The sequence below is a fragment of the Ambystoma mexicanum genome, chromosome 11 (assembly GCF_040938575.1).
Source record: "Ambystoma mexicanum isolate Mex_15411 chromosome 11, UKY_AmexF1_1, whole genome shotgun sequence".
Classification (NCBI taxonomy): Eukaryota; Metazoa; Chordata; class Amphibia; order Caudata; family Ambystomatidae; genus Ambystoma; species Ambystoma mexicanum.
In genome coordinates, this window is record NC_090934.1 from 64,097,064 (window position 1) to 64,115,860 (window position 18,797).

The 18,797-nt window shown below is 47.4% G+C and overlaps 1 protein-coding gene across 1 annotated transcript in view; it reads right to left on the reverse strand.

The window, feature by feature from the left end:
• CSMD2 (CUB and Sushi multiple domains 2) overlaps positions 1-18,797 on the reverse strand; it is a 2,010,406-nt gene that overhangs the window by 722,848 nt on the left and 1,268,761 nt on the right. Inside the window, exon 12 of the mRNA XM_069622557.1 lies at positions 14,848-14,960. Within this exon, the coding sequence (XP_069478658.1) occupies positions 14,848-14,960 (113 nt within the window). The remainder of the gene's footprint in view (positions 1-14,847; positions 14,961-18,797) is intronic.

An 18,797-nucleotide genomic window follows, 5' to 3' on the forward strand; every position in this document is an offset into this window, starting at 1 on the left:
AGAAACTGCTGAATAATGACCTAAAATGCCGTTTCTGCCAAATAGAGAATGAATCATCGAAACACTTGGTTCTGTATTGCAGCAAACTCAAAGTTTTGAGAACGAAATATTTGGCCACCGAAAGATATACAGTCTCAACATACAGCGAGGAAGAGTGGTGGTGCGGCTCGCATTGTAGTGCCCATAAAAAACTGTTGCTGGCGCTCACACTGTTCCTACAACAGATTGAAATTAAGATGCGGGAAACGGAGTAAGAAATGCAGGAAACTGCCTGCTTCCAAAAGAAATATGTTGAAGCCGGCGAGATCCCTAGAAGGGCCAAGTGGCTCTAGACAGACCATGATGGAGTGGAGTGAAAGGGAGCATTTTCCCATGAAATTGTAAAAGGTTTTAGAAGAAATACATATTTAAGATTCCGCAAGCTATGTTTGTTAGGGATGAGAATGATAATGATAATGTAAGAATTTTTTCAAAAGTTTGTATAAACTAAATGAAAATTAAAAAAAAAAAAAATAATAATAATGTGTGTTCTTGGCCACAGCCCTAACTCTCCTTCCTGACGGATCAATTTGAGCTCGCAAGGCCCTGGAATTGAATAGATGTTGAAGCCCTCCATTCCTGCCAACAGTATTTCCAATAAGGATTGATTAAAACAGAGCAGAAGTCATTCACATTGGCCTGAGGAGTCACGAGACTGGTGACTTCTGGACCTCGACTTCAACTCCGCTGCTGGAGGTCCTTGTCCCCAGTATATATTTGGAGATAAAAAGGGTGATGGAACTATGTGGTCTGAACAGCAAATATTGGACCAGTGACGTTGATGAGAACTACGAGACACTCTTCTCACCATGACCTTAATTCCATGTTATGCCTCACTTCCTGGTGAATCAAATGGTTGACAACCATTTCAAGGGTTTGACTTCAATCCCCGCTATTCGCAAAAGGCAGGGAGACAAGTATTACCCCCTGGTCCACAAGGCCTGCTCTATACCCTTTGCTCATGGAGGGGTCACTGTGTGCTGATTACTCTAGTGATTGGCTTGCTGTACCCTGTTGTCTTGTTTTTTACATTGTATTTGTTGTTTGGGCACCGTGGCCTTCTTCTATCCACACTCCAGGGATTGGCTTGTTGTACCCTGTTGTCTTGCTTTTTACGTTGTGTTTGTTGTTTGCCCACCTGTCCTTCCTCTCTCCACAGTGATTGGCTTGTTGTACCCTGTTGTCTTGCTTTTTACATTGTATGTGTTGTTTGCGCACCCTGCCCTTCTTCTATCCACACTCTAGGGATTGACTTTGTGTACCCTGTTGTCTTGTATTTGTTGTTCCGGCACCTTGGCCTTCTTCTATCCACACTCCAGTGATTTCACTATTTACTCTTTTGTGTGCTGCTCCCTGTTATACATTGTTTTACTCACAGTGGTCTTGTTCTATTCACAATGAATTGAACTTCTTACTAAGCGGTAGCTTTATTTGGGTCAAATCTATTTATCTTCTGATTTCTGTGTTTCAACCCCTGGCATTTAGAAATGGTTTAATAGTAAAGTGAGGTTTCCGGTTTTTGGGATCGAAAATCTGTGACTGTAAGAATGACATTGGTTGTTTTGGATGGATACAGGTGAATCAGATCCATAACTAACAAAGGACTCTTGATAGACTTCCCCAAAAATGGTCCGCGAAAACTTGCAGGGCACAGCTAAAACTTCAATGTCTTGCTAATTTGTTTTTTCGGAGCCTGCCTTCACCTCCAGCTCCCCTGCGTCTCCTTCTGCCTATCCCCTAACTTCTCCGCATGACCTCCCAGCACTCGCAGCACCCCAAGAATCCCCCAATGGCCCAGGCATGCAACGGCGCCATGTGGGGTATGACAGCAGATCGGCCCTTATATTGAACTTGAACTTCCTCGGATTGCCATTTTCTGTAATGCGCTTGGGCACGTTCTCGGGGGGGGGGGGGGGGCTTTGAGGAGGACCCATTCTGGGCTTTGTATGTTGGTTGCTGTTTGCATTGCTTCTCACGATGGAAGGCATGATGTGGTATATGTTTTATAGGCAGCTCCAAGTGATCAACTCCATTTCGCTTTTCATGACGTTGGCGCTAACGTTCTGATCAGACGAATAAGGCTCTTTAAAGTATAAGGCTATTTGCAAAAGTTATGGACCGCTAAAACAATGAGTAGCAGGGCAAGCCTGTCCTCTCGGTTTATACTCTAGTTTAAAGGCCTGGGAACAGTTTAGATTAAAGCGTGTCCCTTGTCTCTAACACCAAATGAGATGATTTGGTACTTAATGGGAAATAACCTGTGATGCGTGTTGCCATGTGGTGGGGCTGGGACGCCAGGCGACGGAGGTGCTACCGAGCACGGATCTGACAGAGATGAAACCGGTGATTGGCTGGCACTATAGCCTGTGGGTATATGGCACAGGCGTGGAATCGCAAACAACTGGGACAATTCAATAATGTTGGTTGAGCTGGTGAACTGAAGCTACAATACGTTAATTCAAGATGGCTGCCTTGGAAGCGAGCAGCAGATCACTGCTGTGGGGGTGGGGCGAAGAAGTACAGTCCTCCACTCTGGTCTCATAGCAATGGAGGGGGGACAGAGTAGTGCTCTGCTTGGGGGAGCATGCGTACGCACACCGGCCTCTAGTGACAGAGCTGTTCAGATAATCTTGACGCAAGTAGGAATTGCTCAACAGTGAACAGAGGTTCCAGGGTTCAAGTCCACGTTCCTCATTTAAGATACTAAGAACACCTGAGATGACAGCTAGTAACAGCTGTTGTTGCAGTGCTCATCACCGGATGTAGAGCCAGCTTTAATTAAACCAAATATTATTTTTGAAAAGAAGTACAGATATTAAATAGCAGAACCTCAGTACCCGTGTTTACATTTTGCTGGCTCATTTGTTCTTATTATTTTATCTACATTTGTGAGCACCTGATCTATAACAAAGGCAGGGGTGTTGCTAGGTCTGGAAAAGATCCGGGGCTATGATAATGTCAGGACTGTCAGGACTCGGGGCTCTGGTTGAAGCCCCTGAGCATATAGAGCCCCCCTGCACCCTGCCCTAGTGACACCTCTGGACGTCTCAGGAGGATAGCTCGGGGGCAACGTGCTCCCTTTAGAACAAGATGACACGGAGCAACACAGGTTCAATCCCTGGGTCCGCACTTAGAAACCTCGGGGTATTAAGCGTGTTATAAATAACCTATCATATCATACCAAGGTGTGTATTTTCACATGACATTATAATAATGTAGTAGTCATAGTAAAGCCCTCTATGTCTTTGCATAATTCGTTGGTTTGTTTAATTCTATTGACCTATTGTCACAATGGGCGTTTTTTTGCATTATTTGTATTTGAAACTTCAATGAAATATTTTGAACCCAAATACAAGACAACCAAATAGTTAATACCGAGAGTTGGGGAATCACGGGCCCAGGATTATTAGAATAAATGTGTCTTGAGCATCAAATATCTACATGAGATCCACGGGTTTACGTAGAATCATACAGTTGGGACACGGCAAGAGGAAGGGACCCATATTCTGGAGCGCGCCACGCGTCTCAGCGCTGCACTCCTTCGACTCTACGTTAGAGGGAGCGTGGTGTTTCAGGTGCAATGTCCCTTGCTGTTTGTTTTGATCAGTCTGAGGGCCAGATCCCAACTGGAGGAATAAGGAATGTGAGCACTTTCCTTTCAATCTGTTGGGGGAGATTATCGTATCAGTTTAGGCCGAGCCCGAGAGGAAAGTGAGATGAATAATTCGGCAACCCGATAAGATCTAATTACAAAAGAATACTTAATTTGAAACAAAAACCAAAGGAACTGAGAACACAACACTTGAAGAGGTCCACTTAAGGTGAAGAACACCAATTAGGAGAGATAACGATCAGCTCACAACTGCACCCGCAGAAGTGCGATGACAAAGCCAATTTTTAATCGTGGTTCATACTGATTGCAAATTCAAGCCTGAGGCGAGATTCGTCGGGGTCTCTTCATTCATGACCCTCTCATACATGCAGAGGGTATTTACATGCCGGAAACGGGGGTGCTGAGGTTTTTAGTTGCTGTGGGAAAGAGTGTGGTAGAGAGAGAACACATGAAGGAGATGCACCTTGAAGGAGCCAGGGTCCACACCCACCACCACGGAGAAAGAAGACACGTGTGCTTTATCACAGTACTGCGCAGACTTATCTAGTGACCCATGCATTGTACTCTACATAGATTGCAAGTGGCCGAAAATGCTGCAGTCATATATGTGAGTAAAAGGGATCGAAGATTCGAGGTCTATGGGCCAAGACTTTAGAATAATCTCCCTGGAACCATTTGAGATATGAAATCACTCACCGCATTCCGTAAGTCTGTGAAGACCCACCTGTTTCTGTAAGGAACACGGATGGATATGGACTGGTTTGTGTAAGACACCATCTAATCGGATGGATATGGACTGGTTTGTGTAAGACACCATCTAATCGGATAACTGCAGACTCATTGCTACTTATTTCATTGGTGCCCAGAAGAAACGATTAAGTTTGTTCGGGATGAGGATGGGTAAGGGCACTAGGAGGCAAAGATCCTGGAGCGAAAGGAAAGTGGCAGACACGACGGGAACACGTGTGGTTATTGTTGGATTCTGCCTGGATTCCCAGACCCCTGATTGGCCAGACACTATCCCCAGGGTAATAAACAGCATTATTTGTCTCTCAAAGCCCTATACAGTGCTTTAAACAGGTCTGGGACCAGCCAGGGCCGTACCCCAAGTCCCACCACAACATGGCAGGACACATTATCCTGCTACGGCTGCGACGGGAGATGCTCCCGCCATGTTCGATTCAAGCAAGCTGACAGAAGTGCCGGCCAGCCACAATTGTGTCAGTCAGTGTAACTTCGAGGTCACAGGAGGAAGTTACTGTCCTTTTGTTTCCCAACCCCCTCCCCAGTTCACTGAGGGATCTTTGACCCTCAAAGCCCCTGGTGACTCCATGCCATATTTTTATTTTGATAAAAGATGGCTTGAAAAGTACACAATTCAAGTCATCCTTTATAAAGCTTTGCAGACGGGTACAGACGCCTCGGGCTTTATAAAAGATGGATTGAATTGTGTACTTTTCAAGCGAACTTTTATAAACACAGAAATGTTTCCATGTTTAAAAAAGATGGCTTGAAACGTACGCAAACCATACGGTGCATACATACATATATACATGCTATATATTTGTGTACCTACCTTACTATAGTATGTGTACTTTTCAAGTCATCTTTTACAAATATAGAAATATGTAACATATTTCTATGTTTATAAAAGAAGGCTTTCATAGTACACACAGCATAGTAAGTTATGTATACAAACATATACATGCTTACATGTATTTATATATTTGTTTGCATACTTTACTATGGTGTGTATACTTTTCAGGCCACGCCCATCATGCAAGCCATGCCCCGAGTGAGCCCCCCCCCCCCCGACTTCTTCCCCCACTTAAAGCCCTGTTTACTGCTCTCCTCGAACATCACTGTCTGACAACTTTGTCATTTTTTGTTCATCTCTTGCGGAACAAACAGTGAAATACAAACAGACGTCAAATAGAACCCCCAAAATCACAGACGCCACAATCTGTAAAGCTAAGACAGCTGCCGCTTGGCTAAACATCGCGGAGCTTTGCGGGGGGATGAGCGAGGAGACAGCGCCTTGCGTCGGGAGGTGAGCGATTCTCGCATGAGGGCGCATTTCATATTTTGGGGGATTAGAGGGCCGCGGGCCTATGCATATCTCAGAAGCCGCAGTGAGATCAAAGGGCTTTGCTGATGACAAGATTTGCATCGGAAGCAGCTCCTGCCCAAACGTTAAAGTGATCCACAGTCCCCCATGTCGAGGAAGGCTGCTGTAACACACACACACACACACACACACGGCGGGTTTGGTTAAAGACCCTGAACAAATGCATCACACAATTCCGAATTAAGCTAAAGAAAAGATGTTATCCCACAGGATGTATACACACGCAGAAAGCATTACAGGCTATTCGAGGCTACCCAAATAAAGCCCTTCTGGAAGTCCATGCATCAGAGGACCCCATATCAGACCCTTTCCCGAATTCATAGATGTACTCATGTGGCCTTCCCGTCCCCTCGTGAAAATTCGAGGAGAAAAGTTCGATCATTGCTTAGTCTGGAACACACTGCTGAAAACGTGTCCTATATAAACACATAGGAAAACATGGCACACTCTGCTTCTAAACACAACGATGCATGCCTCCCCCGAGACTCGGACTCATAGGAGAGCCGGCCACAGTCGCGTTGCAGTGCAAGTCTTGCACTGAACCAGCACCCCACCGGAGCAGTCCCAAAGTGCATAAACCAAGTTCTGAGTTCCCACTCAGGGACAGCAGGACCGCTGTCTGCTTACAATGCATGGAGTCCCCCCCAGGGACAGCAGGACCGCTGTCTGCTTACAATGCATGGAGTCCCCCCCAGGGACAGCAGGACCGCTGTCTGCTTACTATGCATCGAGTCCCGCCCAGGGACAGCAGGACCGCTGTCTGCTTACTATGCAGCGAGTCCCACTCAGGGACAGCAGGACCGCTGTCTGCTTACTATGCATCGAGTCCCGCCCAGGGACAGCAGGACTCTAGTCTGCTTTCTATGCATTGAGTCCCAGCCAGGGACCGCAGGACCATAGTCTGCTTAGGATCGAGTGTTGCCCAAGGACAGCAGGCCAGTTGTCTGCTTCAGATGCATCGAGACCTGCACAGGGACAGCATGACCTTAGTATGCTTAGGATTCCTTGAGTATCACCCAGGGACAGCAGAACCTTAGTCTGTTTAGGATGCATTGAGTATCACCCAGGGACAGCAGGACCGTGGTCTGCTTAGGAACAATTGAGTCCCCCCCAGGGACAGGAGGACCTTAGTCTGCTTGGGATGCATTGTGTCCCGTGCAAGGACAGCAGAACCTTAGCATGTTTAGGATGCATTGAGTCCCGTGCAAGGACAGCAGAACCTTAGCATGTTTAGGATGCATTGAGTCCCGTGCAAGGACAGCAGAACCTTAGCATGTTTAGGATGCATTGGGTCCCGCGCAGGGACAGCAGAACCTTAGCATGTTTATGGTGCATTCAGTTTCCCCAGGCACAGGAGGACCTTAGTCTGCTTGGGATGCACTGGGTCCCGTGCAGGGACAGCAGAACCTTAGCATGTTTATGGTGCATTGAGTTTTCCCAGGGACAGGAGGACCTTAGTCTGCTTGGGATGCACTGGGTCCCGTTCAGGGACAGCAGAACCTTAGCATGTTTATGGTGCATTGAGTTTTCCCAGGGACAGGAGGACCTTAGTCTGCTTGGGATGCATTGGGTCCCGTGCAGGGACAGCAGACCCTTAGTATGTTTAGGGTGCATTGAGTATCACCCAGGGACAGCAGGACCGTGGTCTGCTTAGGAACAATTGAGTCCCCCCCAGGGACAGGAGGACCTTAGTCTGCTTGGGATGCATTGTGTCCCGTGCAAGGACAGCAGAACCTTAGCATGTTTAGGATGCATTGAGTCCCGTGCAAGGACAGCAGAACCTTAGCATGTTTAGGATGCATTGAGTCCCGTGCAAGGACAGCAGAACCTTAGCATGTTTAGGATGCATTGGGTCCCGCGCAGGGACAGCAGAACCTTAGCATGTTTATGGTGCATTCAGTTTCCCCAGGCACAGGAGGACCTTAGTCTGCTTGGGATGCACTGGGTCCCGTGCAGGGACAGCAGAACCTTAGCATGTTTATGGTGCATTGAGTTTTCCCAGGGACAGGAGGACCTTAGTCTGCTTGGGATGCACTGGGTCCCGTTCAGGGACAGCAGAACCTTAGCATGTTTATGGTGCATTGAGTTTTCCCAGGGACAGGAGGACCTTAGTCTGCTTGGGATGCATTGGGTCCCGTGCAGGGACAGCAGACCCTTAGTATGTTTAGGGTGCATTCAGTTACCCCAGGGACAGGAGGACCTTAGTCTACTTCAGAAGAATGGATCAGAAATTGATGTAATACCAGAAGAGAGAGATCTATTGAAGTACAACATTGTACGGACGATGAGAAGGAGTGTCAGCAGGTGATTGGTTGGGCGAACGCCATGTATATTAAAGATATGTGTGAAGTCGCAGCCCACGAGGGCCTTGAGATGTGCTCTGGTTAGTAGTTCCACCCAGTGTACCATTACTCAGGTAATTTACTCATCACAAGCAACGCAATACTGGCCATATTGGTATTCAGAGTCAAAGAGAGGCATTCAATGGAAGACTCATGACGGAAGAGTGCCTTGAGGGGGACACCATGGAGGGGACCCTACTGCTGTTCCCAGGCACTAGCAAGATGTCTATGAATCAATGTAAGTTGTCATATAAGAACACCTTGAAGAGGGCGTTATGATGATCAATGGGACGAGGGGATGGAGCGAATACCCCGGGACGCGTAAGATCAATGGCTGGCGGTTTGACGCCGCTCCTGCGCGCTCACCGCATTTGCATATCTTGCTCATTTGCGGAGAGAAATGTGCTCATTTGAAGGCTCCTCAAGTTGGAATAGATGCTAGGAAAAGGCTGGGAAGTACAATAAGCGGTTGGATCCTTCTCCTTCTACCGGCTTTTCTGGGGTATATTATATAATTAGATGGCTTTAATAGGAATCTAATATAATTGCATGGGGAGTTTAGAGTCAAAGTTGAATTTACAGTCGAAGAAGCGAACGTAGATGAGTTCCCATAATGCCCATTCATGTATTATTGAGCATAATAAACATATCAATTGGAAGAAGCAAAACAATCCCCTGCCCTGCCTAGAAATGTATCCCGCGCCCCCGAAGGAGTGAAGTCTATAGGTGTGGGAAGCGCCCTGAAACTGCAAAGGCAAGTGGGCTTGCTATGCTATGATATGGCATTTATAACGCGCCTATGCACAAGTGTTGCTGAAAAGCATGTTCCTAGTGCAAAGATTTCCACGTTTTGGGGCCCACAAAGTAGTCCACATGGCATACTAAAATGATGTGGTTTTTTAAAAAATTATTCCTCAGCGAAACTTTGAAAGAGGGTTTCAGTCCCTCAAGCACCGCCCTTCCCAGAGCACGCCAACTACATGCAACCAATGAGCACCAGACAAGAGCATGTATGATTGCAACTGTTGAATCACTTTGAGAGTTGGTATGAAGGGCCCATTCAAGGGGTTTCTGACTCAGGTAATGAAGCCCCATGTAGAGTTTTTACATGAAACCATTCCAAACAGAGTAATAATAATAATAATACTAATAATACTAATGATAATGATAATAGTATTAATTAGTATTAGTATAATTATTTTTTATATAGTTTGGTGATCAGTCTAGCACTTCACGCAGATCCACTCCTAAGCACTGTGATCAATGGTGGTGCTAGTATTACCCTCTCCTGTTTCTTAATGTGTCAACCTCGGGAGGATGAAGGGCTGAGTCGGCCACTTTGGGACCCAGGGGGCAGCGCTTACCTTTCGAGCTTATCAGCCCTGATGGTACTTGCCCCTCATTCCAGAAACATGTTCGAGCTGTGTCTGTTTGAGAAACTTAATGTTTAAAGCAGCCTTCGCCCACATTATGAAGTAATCCCACACTTTTCTTTTTCTCTTGGAATTATTGAAACTAAAAAAAAAAAATGCTGTCAGTAAATCATTTCAGATCAGATTGTGTGTGTGATTTAATCCTGGGGCCAGTAACCTGTATCAAAGATAAGAAAAGGAGCATTGGTGAAGCCAAGTGGCATTTATTTACCAGGCACTGCTAAACTGGTACCACCAGGCTATAGGATGGCAACAGCAAGATAATGGTGAAATGACCTTGGCACATGATAGCAGCACCTCCTGGACAATGCCTGTACACATCCTGTACACGAGCCAACACTGTAGGCATTGTGAATGCCCATTTTTAACAGGAACATATATAGACCAAGTAAGTGGCCAGAGGCACATGTGGTTAAGACAGCATTCAGAACATTTACAGCTGCAATTAAATTTCAGCAGACATATTAGAAATAACACTGGCAGGCCAAAGTGTGACGTTAGTGTACAAGCAAGCCAATCTGAAAGAGATCCCAGAAGGATGTGCTTTGGAAGGGTGGGACAGGTAGTGGGTGAGAATTGGCAAATGGATTAAATGAACGTGGGCAGTCAACCGGTGGGTAAATAACCAAACAACACTCATAAGCGTATCCCCATCCGCACGTCACCCACTTCCTGGCTGTACTTAAGGGTATAGTTTGGAGCTTAATAACCAAAACAAAAAACATCAAAAAAGTGAGGGCATCACGGCACACAATCATACACATTTTACAGTGGTACAGCCAGGAATGTTGCCATGCTGCCATGTGCTGTGGACATAAACTGCATTCCGTACAAGACTATGTTTGCCAGAGTGAATGTGAAACTAGGAAAAGGAGGAGTGATATCAGCCAATGATTGTGTTTGTCAAAGGGAAAGGTGTCTGATAGCCCACTGGCAATACTCGCATGACACATGGCATAGCATGTTTCGCACATAGATTGCAGCGGGCGTCTTGGGCTGATTCACTGCAGTGTCAGCTTCAGTAGCCCAGCGATGCCAACACGTATTTAAGCACATCAAAGTAAATGGCATGGTGAGTCGGAAACAGCAAACGGGCATCAAGGTAAACCTGTGAAGTGCCAATGTATGCCAGGGTCGCACTGATGCCAGCACCAAACATGGAGATGTGACACTCCCCCTCTCCCCTGCACTTGCACTTTCCCCTTCCCCTCTCCCCTGCACTTGCACTTTCCCCTTCCCCTCTCCCCTGCACTTGCGCTTTCCCCTTCCCCTCTCCCCTGCACTTGCACTTCCCCTTCCCCTCTCCCCTGCACTTGCACTTTCCCCTCTCCCCTGCACTTGCACTTTCCCCTTCCCCTCTCCCCTGCACTTGCACTTTCCCCTTCCCCTCTCCCATGCACTTGCACTTTCCCCTTCCCCTCTCCCCTGCACCTGCACATTCCCCTTCCCCTCTCCCCTGCACTTGCACTTTCCCCTTCCCCTCTCCCCTGCACTTGCACTTTCCCCTTCCCCTCTCCCCTGCACTTGCACCTTCCCCTCTCCCCTGCACTTGCACTTTCCCCTTCCCCTCTCCCCTGCACTTGCACTTTCCCCTTCCCCTCTCCCCTGCACTTGCACTTTCCCCTTCCCCCTCCCCTGCACTTGCACTTTCCCCTTCCCCTCTCCCCTGCACTTGCGCTTTCCCCTTCCCCTCTCCCCTGCACTTGCACTTTCCCCTTCCCCTCTCCCCTGCACTTGCGCTTTCCCCTTCCCCTCTCCCCTGCACTTGCACTTCCCCTTCCCCCTCTCCCCTGCACTTGCACGTTCCCCTTCCCCTCTCCCCTGCACTTGCACTTTCCCCTTCCCCTCTCCCCTGCACTTGCACTTTTCCCCTCCCCTCTCCCCTGCACTTGCACTTTCCCCTTCCCCTCTCCCCTGCACTTGCACTTTCCCATTCCCCTCTCCCGTGCACTTGCACTTTGACCTTCCCCTCTCCCCTGCACCTGCACTTTTCCCTTCCCCTCGCCCCTGCACTTGCACTGTCCCCTTCCCCTCTCTCCCTGCACTTGCACTTTTCCCTTCCCCTCTCCCCTGCACTTGCACTTTCCCCTTCCCCTCTCTCCTGCACTTGCACCTTCCCATCTCCCCTGCACTTGCACTTTCCCCTTCCCCTCTCCCCTGCCCTTGCACTTTCCCCTCCCCCTCTCTCCTGCACTTGCACTTTCCCCTCCCCTCTCCCCTGCACTTGCACTTTCCCCTTCCCTTCTCCCCTGCACTTTGACCTTCCCCTCTCCCCTGCACCTGCACTTTCCCCTTCCCCTCTCCCCTGCACTTGCACTTTTCCCTTCCCCTCTCTCCCTGCACTTGCACTTTTCCCTTCCCCTCTCCCCTGCACTTGCACTTTCCCCTTCCCCTCTCCCCTGCACTTGCACCTTCCCCTCTCCCCTGCACTTGCACTTTCCCCTTCCCCTCTCCCCTGCACTTGCACTTTTCCCTTCCCCTCTCCCCTGCACTTGCACTTTCCCCTTCCCCTCTCTCCTGCACTTGCACCTTCCCATCTCCCCTGCACTTGCACTTTCCCCTTCCCCTCTCCCCTGCACTTGCACTTTCCCCTCCCCCTCTCTCCTGCACTTGCACTTTCCCCTCCCCTCTCCCCTGCACTTGCACTTTCCCCTTCCCCTCTCCCCTGCACTTGCACTTTGACCTTCCCCTCTCCCCTGCACCTGCACTTTTCCCTTCCCCTCTCCCCTGCACTTGCACTTTTCCCTTCCCCTCTCTCCCTGCACTTGCACTTTCCCCTTCCCCTCTCCCCTGCACTTGCACCTTCCCCTCTCCCCTGCACTTGCACTTTCCCCTTCCCCTCTCCCCTGCACTTGCACTTTTCCCTTCCCCTCTCCCCTGCACTTGCACTTTTCCCTTCCCCTCTCTCCCTGCACTTGCACTTTTCCCTTCCCCTCTCCCCTGCACTTGCACTTTCCCCTTCCCCTCTCCCCTGCACTTGCACCTTCCCCTCTCCCCTGCACTTGCACTTTCCCCGTCCCCTCTCCCCTGCACTTGCACTTTCACCTTCCCCTCTCCCCTGCACTTGCACCTTCCCCTCTCCCCTGCACTTGGACTTTCCCCTCCCCCTCTCCCCCGCACTTGCGCGTTCTCAATGGCACTGGGCCTAGTAACATCGTTGTTTTGTCCTCCCTTATTTCCCTCCCTTGCCTCGTCGTGCTTTGAAACACTTGTGTATGGGCACGATACAAATAAAATGTCATATCACCGACAGTTTCACAAACACAGTGAGGATACTGAAGGCGCCCTCACTCTCAGTAACTCCAAAATCACAACTATTTACTTTTCTAAGAGGCTTGAGCAAATGTGTTCAGAAGGAGGCCGACATGCACCCGTTACATGTTAGAGGCTGGTAAACCAATGACAACATTTCAGAGAGCAAGTCAAAGTGATTCCAGCTACAGTTCACGATCTGCACCGAGTCCTGCTCAGGAGACCTTGGACATGTATAAATGCGGGCCTTCTCTGGATGGTTGGATAAACTGATGGGAGAAAGGTTATCCTTACTCCTCTGCTCACATCTTCGTCAACCATACAACTAAATAAATGACCATAGGTGATATGGACCCATTACACATCTCTATTACACGCCCCGGTGAAAGGAGTACCACAACGTGCCCATGACCTTCCCTGTCATTCTAAGGCCGACCATGGCGCTCAGGTGCCTGGCACGTATGAAGTTATCGGGTTTTCTCTTGGAGCCAGGCAGCGCAGAATAGTTCAAGTGGTCAACAGCAAGCTGGTTAGAAGTTAGATACACCAACCAACGCAAGTAAAGAGAGCGTAGAAATGCAAGTCCCTCACAACATTGGACACTTGATCACAAATGCAAGCGGATCCCACTTACATTTAAATATGTGACCCCCCGGATGACCTTCAATACGAGGCATAGACATCTTGACACATTCTAAACCCTCCAGATACCTGGGCAGCCAAAGAGGCTGTGAAACAAGCAATGATGTCAACATACATGTGCAATAATAGAACAGCATGTGTGCTTCTGTGACTATTAGGACTCCTTGAAAGTTATCTCTAGAGGCTGTGTGCTTAGAGAACATGGACGAGTCATGGTTATGATGGAAGTCAAGCGAGGAATACCTTATACTTGAATCTGCCCAAAAGAATGTATTGTGTCACTTTCCCCATTGTGGAAACTCTGTGTGCATGAGGTGCTGTGAGTCCCAAGCAACTACAGCAGAGGAAAGACGGATTCCTGCTCTTTAGCTATTAACCCTTCCATGCCCTGGCCCCCAGCACCTCTCTGATTGCACCCCGCTGTGCTCTCCTTCTCGCAGTCCCTACTCTGCTCTGTTTCTTGTCACAGCCTCCAAGTGCCCCATCACTCTCTCAATGCCACTCCTTCTGCCCACGGACCCCACTGCACTGCAATGCACTTCCTCCAGCCAGCAAAGCCATCTATTTAGTTGAAATCTTCAAAAACGCGCCTCAAACTCCACTTGCTATCGATGGAGAATATCTCAACACCCCCCCCCCCCCCACCCCGCCCCCTCCTCCTCCTCCTCCTCCTCGCCCCCTGACCTGCCTTGCCTGCACTGCATCCTCAGGACCACGCCATGCAATTAATGCATGTGTATCTACTGGCCTCAGGCTCTCAATGTTGACAATAGAGTTATGCCCTCTGGTGCCTTTCCCTGATATATGTTCCCAGTCTTAACCCTTCACTACCCAGCATACGTCACGCAATCAAACACTGTTCTGATATAAAGCCACCCTACCCCTGACTGCCACTGCTTTCTGACATGTCCTAGTTTGCACGTCTGTTTTTTTTTCACAATAAACCATGTCTTCAATAAATAGAAAAGCTCATGTATTTATAGTTGGACAACTAGCCCGTGCCAGAGTCCAGACGTGTACAATGCGCAGAATAAATATATTATATGGTATTTATAACGCACTTAATATCCAGAGGTTTCTAAGCGCAGACCCGGGATCGAACCTGTGGCACCCTGTGTCATCATGGTTCCAAGGCGAGCACGTTGCCCCTGAGCTATCCTCCCAGGCTATCCCTGACCTATCTATGACAGTGTAATTTTCTACTAATTGTTATCTAAGAGTATGCCTGTGTCAACATGTAGTCAGCGTCTAGAAAAGGTCAGTCTAAAATCAATGCACATTGTATTAACCATGACAGTACATTTCATGCCATAGGAACCTGATTGGCCCCAGCACTCCAAGTTTCCGCCGTGCACGACAGTGGTAAAGATAGAATGAACCATGCACGGCACGCCATACCTTCATAGGTCGCCTTGAACCCCTGCGCGCTGCTGGTGCTGTCCGTATGGAAGAGGAGCCACATCTGATGGTTGCTGCTGACTATCAGGTCCGGGACACTGGCACCTGTCAAACTGTCAGAAGATATTAAAGGCAGGCATTTGCTGAAGCTCGCCAACCCCTCCACTGCAGTCCCCAGGAATGAATGATGCGTAGCATGGCAAGTCCATGGAATCGAGCTATGTAATTGAATCCATGGGGGGCGATCACACAGGTTATGAAACTCTGCAGCGCTCAGTAACTTTTCTATTTCTATCAGAGCTCAACACGCTCAATAAGGCAAGATGGCGGGACCCGTTTGGAAGCATTCATGGTGGGGGACAGCTTACAAGACCTCAGTGGAATCATCCTTCTAGTCCTCCCCCTCCGCCCCCCCGGCGATACCATTCCGAATTCTGAATTTCGTTATTCTTCGGGAATCTACCAACAGCAGTAAGCAGACCTGTCCTTCCTTTAAAACAAACTGCCATGACACATAGCCAAGTTTTTTTTTAAAGTATTTTCAAAAATAACATTTGACTTGCAGCTTAAAAAACATTTTAAAGACAGATGATGTGCATTTAAAAAATACAAACATGTTGCCAATCAGTCAGCAAAATGTTTATTCTGAATGAAAAATCGGAACATGTCAACAAATAAAAACAGAGTATTCAAAATACATAGATTTTTTTTAATTGAAATGCATTGTGGTATGACAATTACACCAATTTAATGAAAGGCTTTCTGAGGCCGGGGGCCTACCTACTTGCAACAATGCCTACCTAAATACTGTCCTTCCCGAGCTCTCCGCTCATCAACCTCAACCTTCTGCGAGTGAGCCGGTTCTTCAATCAGTGATTTGGAGGGAGATCCTTAGCCTCTGCAGGGGCCTCCCCCTGGAACTGTATCCCTGCCACCGCTCTCTGCCTTGAGCCAGATCTCTTTAAGTTCCGGAAACTCCTTAAGACACTCCTCTTCTCCTCTCCCTTCTCTCTCTCTACCCTGCTAACCTTTCTCTCCACACTATCCCTTTCTCCCGCTGTTCAGCAAAGCCTGCTGACTGGCCGCCTGGTGTACATCAGAATCTCAAAGGTCCCAGGCACCCTCGCCAGTCCTCTCGCACTTGCCTCCGGGCCTTGCACTTGCCTCACTGTTACTGCACTTGGTCAATGTCCCATGAGAGTGGCGTCTCTCAGCACTTACCCCAGCTTCTGACTGACAGGGTGCACGTGGTCGCCCCTCACAATTACCCTCTGCACTTGTCCCCCCATTCACCCATCCCCAGCACTTGTCTGTGCACTTGCAGAATCTGAATGTATCATGCCTTGAAGATCGTCTGTTTCCCGTGTCTCCACCACCCCTGTATGGTTGCGACTTGAAACACGTGTGTATAGACGCATTATAAATTTACAATCAATGGATAAAATAACTGCACCATTCCTTATTATAATCTCATGTGAAAATGTCTGAAAGCAGCCAACCAGCAAATATTTCCTGGCGAGAAAAAGCAAGGTCCCACATTACAGCCAATTTTATGTATTGCTCATTTGTAAGGTGGTTTTCAATCTAAAAATAGCGTTTCACTGGCGAGAAAAAGCAAGGTACCACATTACAGCCAATTTCACATGTATATATATATATATATATATATATTTATTTATTTATTTATTTATTTATTTGTGTATTGGTCATTTGTAAGGCGGTTTTAAATCTAAAAATAGCGTTTCAAAGTGCCATATTATTATTACTTCCCAGGGGCCATTTCTTTCAATAGGGCCATTTCATCAGGGTGTCTCTAATTTGTAATGCTCGTCTCAAAAAGCCTAAAAATGACAAGGCAATTAGATGTGTATGAGGCAATAGCAAGTATTGAAATGCCGGTCTACATTGGTGAAAATTAAATATGGCAATTCCTTAGCTACCCAAACCCAAGCGGAAGACATAGATCACTAACCAAAACATATACAACCAGAACAATAACATCTTCATGTTTCAGGGGGATGGGCAGAGCATAGGGAATGTTTTGCCATAGGAGATTTCATCGAAGTTGTTTTAATGGATTTGTCCACAAAATATGTGGGGGAGGTGGATTTAGGCTAATAACTAATGTAGGTGGATCAAAGGAGGGATCGGAAGGGCCTGCAGGGGGTTTCCCCCTGCATATATTTGCAGCTAAATCTACCAGCAAACAAATAAATAAAATTGAAACATGTTCGAGAACACCACAAAGAACCCTTGGACAACACGGTTGATAAATTGTGACATAGACATGTAATAACTGAACCAGTTATTAAATAAAAAGGTAATTTATCTCGCTGTAATGATCAACCAGAGTCTCAGATGTTTTTTTTTTTTCTTGTCCGTAGAATAACTGGTTGGTTACATGTCTTTATATCGAAATACTTTATATTGAATGCACATAGTGAAAGCACTTTTTTTGGGGTTGAGGGGTTTCCCTCAAACCCCCGTTTCCAACCCCTAAAAACTCACCGGACTGTTTCCCAAAATATTTAAACCTTTACTGCACCCATAAATGTGCTTTCAATATAAAAAATGCAATATAAACACTGTATACTGAACTGGTCATATCGAGGCTGGACCTACTGGAATATTCATTGACAAGATACAGAATGGTCAACTGTTTTCCTGTTTAGAATGTGGGTTTTATGTATTTAAAGACATTGGGTGTCATTACAATGTATGTATTAATGAACACATGGTGGTACCATTGCAGTAAGAGAGTTACTGCCACTTCACTGGCACTTCCCCATTGCACCTCTTTTAACATCCAAAACCTCACTCTTCACCTAACCTGAGACTGGGTGATATGCTCCCCCCTGTTTTCTCCCCTGGTTGCTTGTTGTAATGGCCTTCCCTCACCCATTGTTACCACCCAACTCCATTGTACCTCTCCTTCCTTCACCGTCTACTACTGCCTAAGACTTGTAAAGTGCTCCGTCAGTTCCCGAAGCTAGTTCTGCGCTCACTAAACACCCTCGTAATGATAGTAAAAATGGATGAGATTCCTCCAGTATAAAGCTCACCTCCAAAAATTGGCAGATTCACTCTGACAGAAGGACCAGTTTAGGTAAATCTGCAAACATCCCAATGGCGTTCTATACCCCACTCATAATCCCACGATAACTCGGCAAGACCAACTGACCGTAATATCAATCAAGTTTGGTAGTAATTCCACAGAATGTAAGCAAAATGATCGCCAACTCGTAATGAGGCCCACTTGGGAAGGATGAAGGTCACAGAGGGCTTTATGTCAAAACTCTCACTTGTGTTAGCTACATCCTGGAACCACTGTGTTTCGGACCATGAGATCACCCAATGCTTTTGAGACCGTTATATATTCGCCTCAACCCATACAGTGATTACAATGCATGGGCAACCAGAATACCCCGACCCCAGCCCACGCATGGCAATCCTTTCCCAAACAGGAGATTCTCAGGCCAGTCTCCTGGATCCATCGTACGACATAGCTCGACACACGTTGAGACGCGATATGCTGATGCCCAGCCCACATGCATGCATCATACGATCTTCTCAGTTCAATGCACCATTCTGACTTTTTGAACTAAACACCTGCACAATTCCTTCCATTTGCACGTCCATTCCTTGGACACACCGACAGGCACTATTTTGGGTGAGCGGTGTTTCTTAGACACCTTTAAGAGGAAAGGATGACTTTATAAGACTGGACAGTAAGCAGAATGCCAATGTAGAACATCTGTATACCGGTGTGACACGAGTAAGTGTGCCAGGGCAACACAACTACCTGCAGATGAAGGTGCTCTAGAGCCAGGACAGCTGGCCTGCTCCACCCAACTGATGACTCAATGGAACACGCGATTGTTATTAGTGACCCAGGCCTGCGACTTACTCTCTGGAGCAATGTAGGATTTAACACACATCAGCGATTGCCG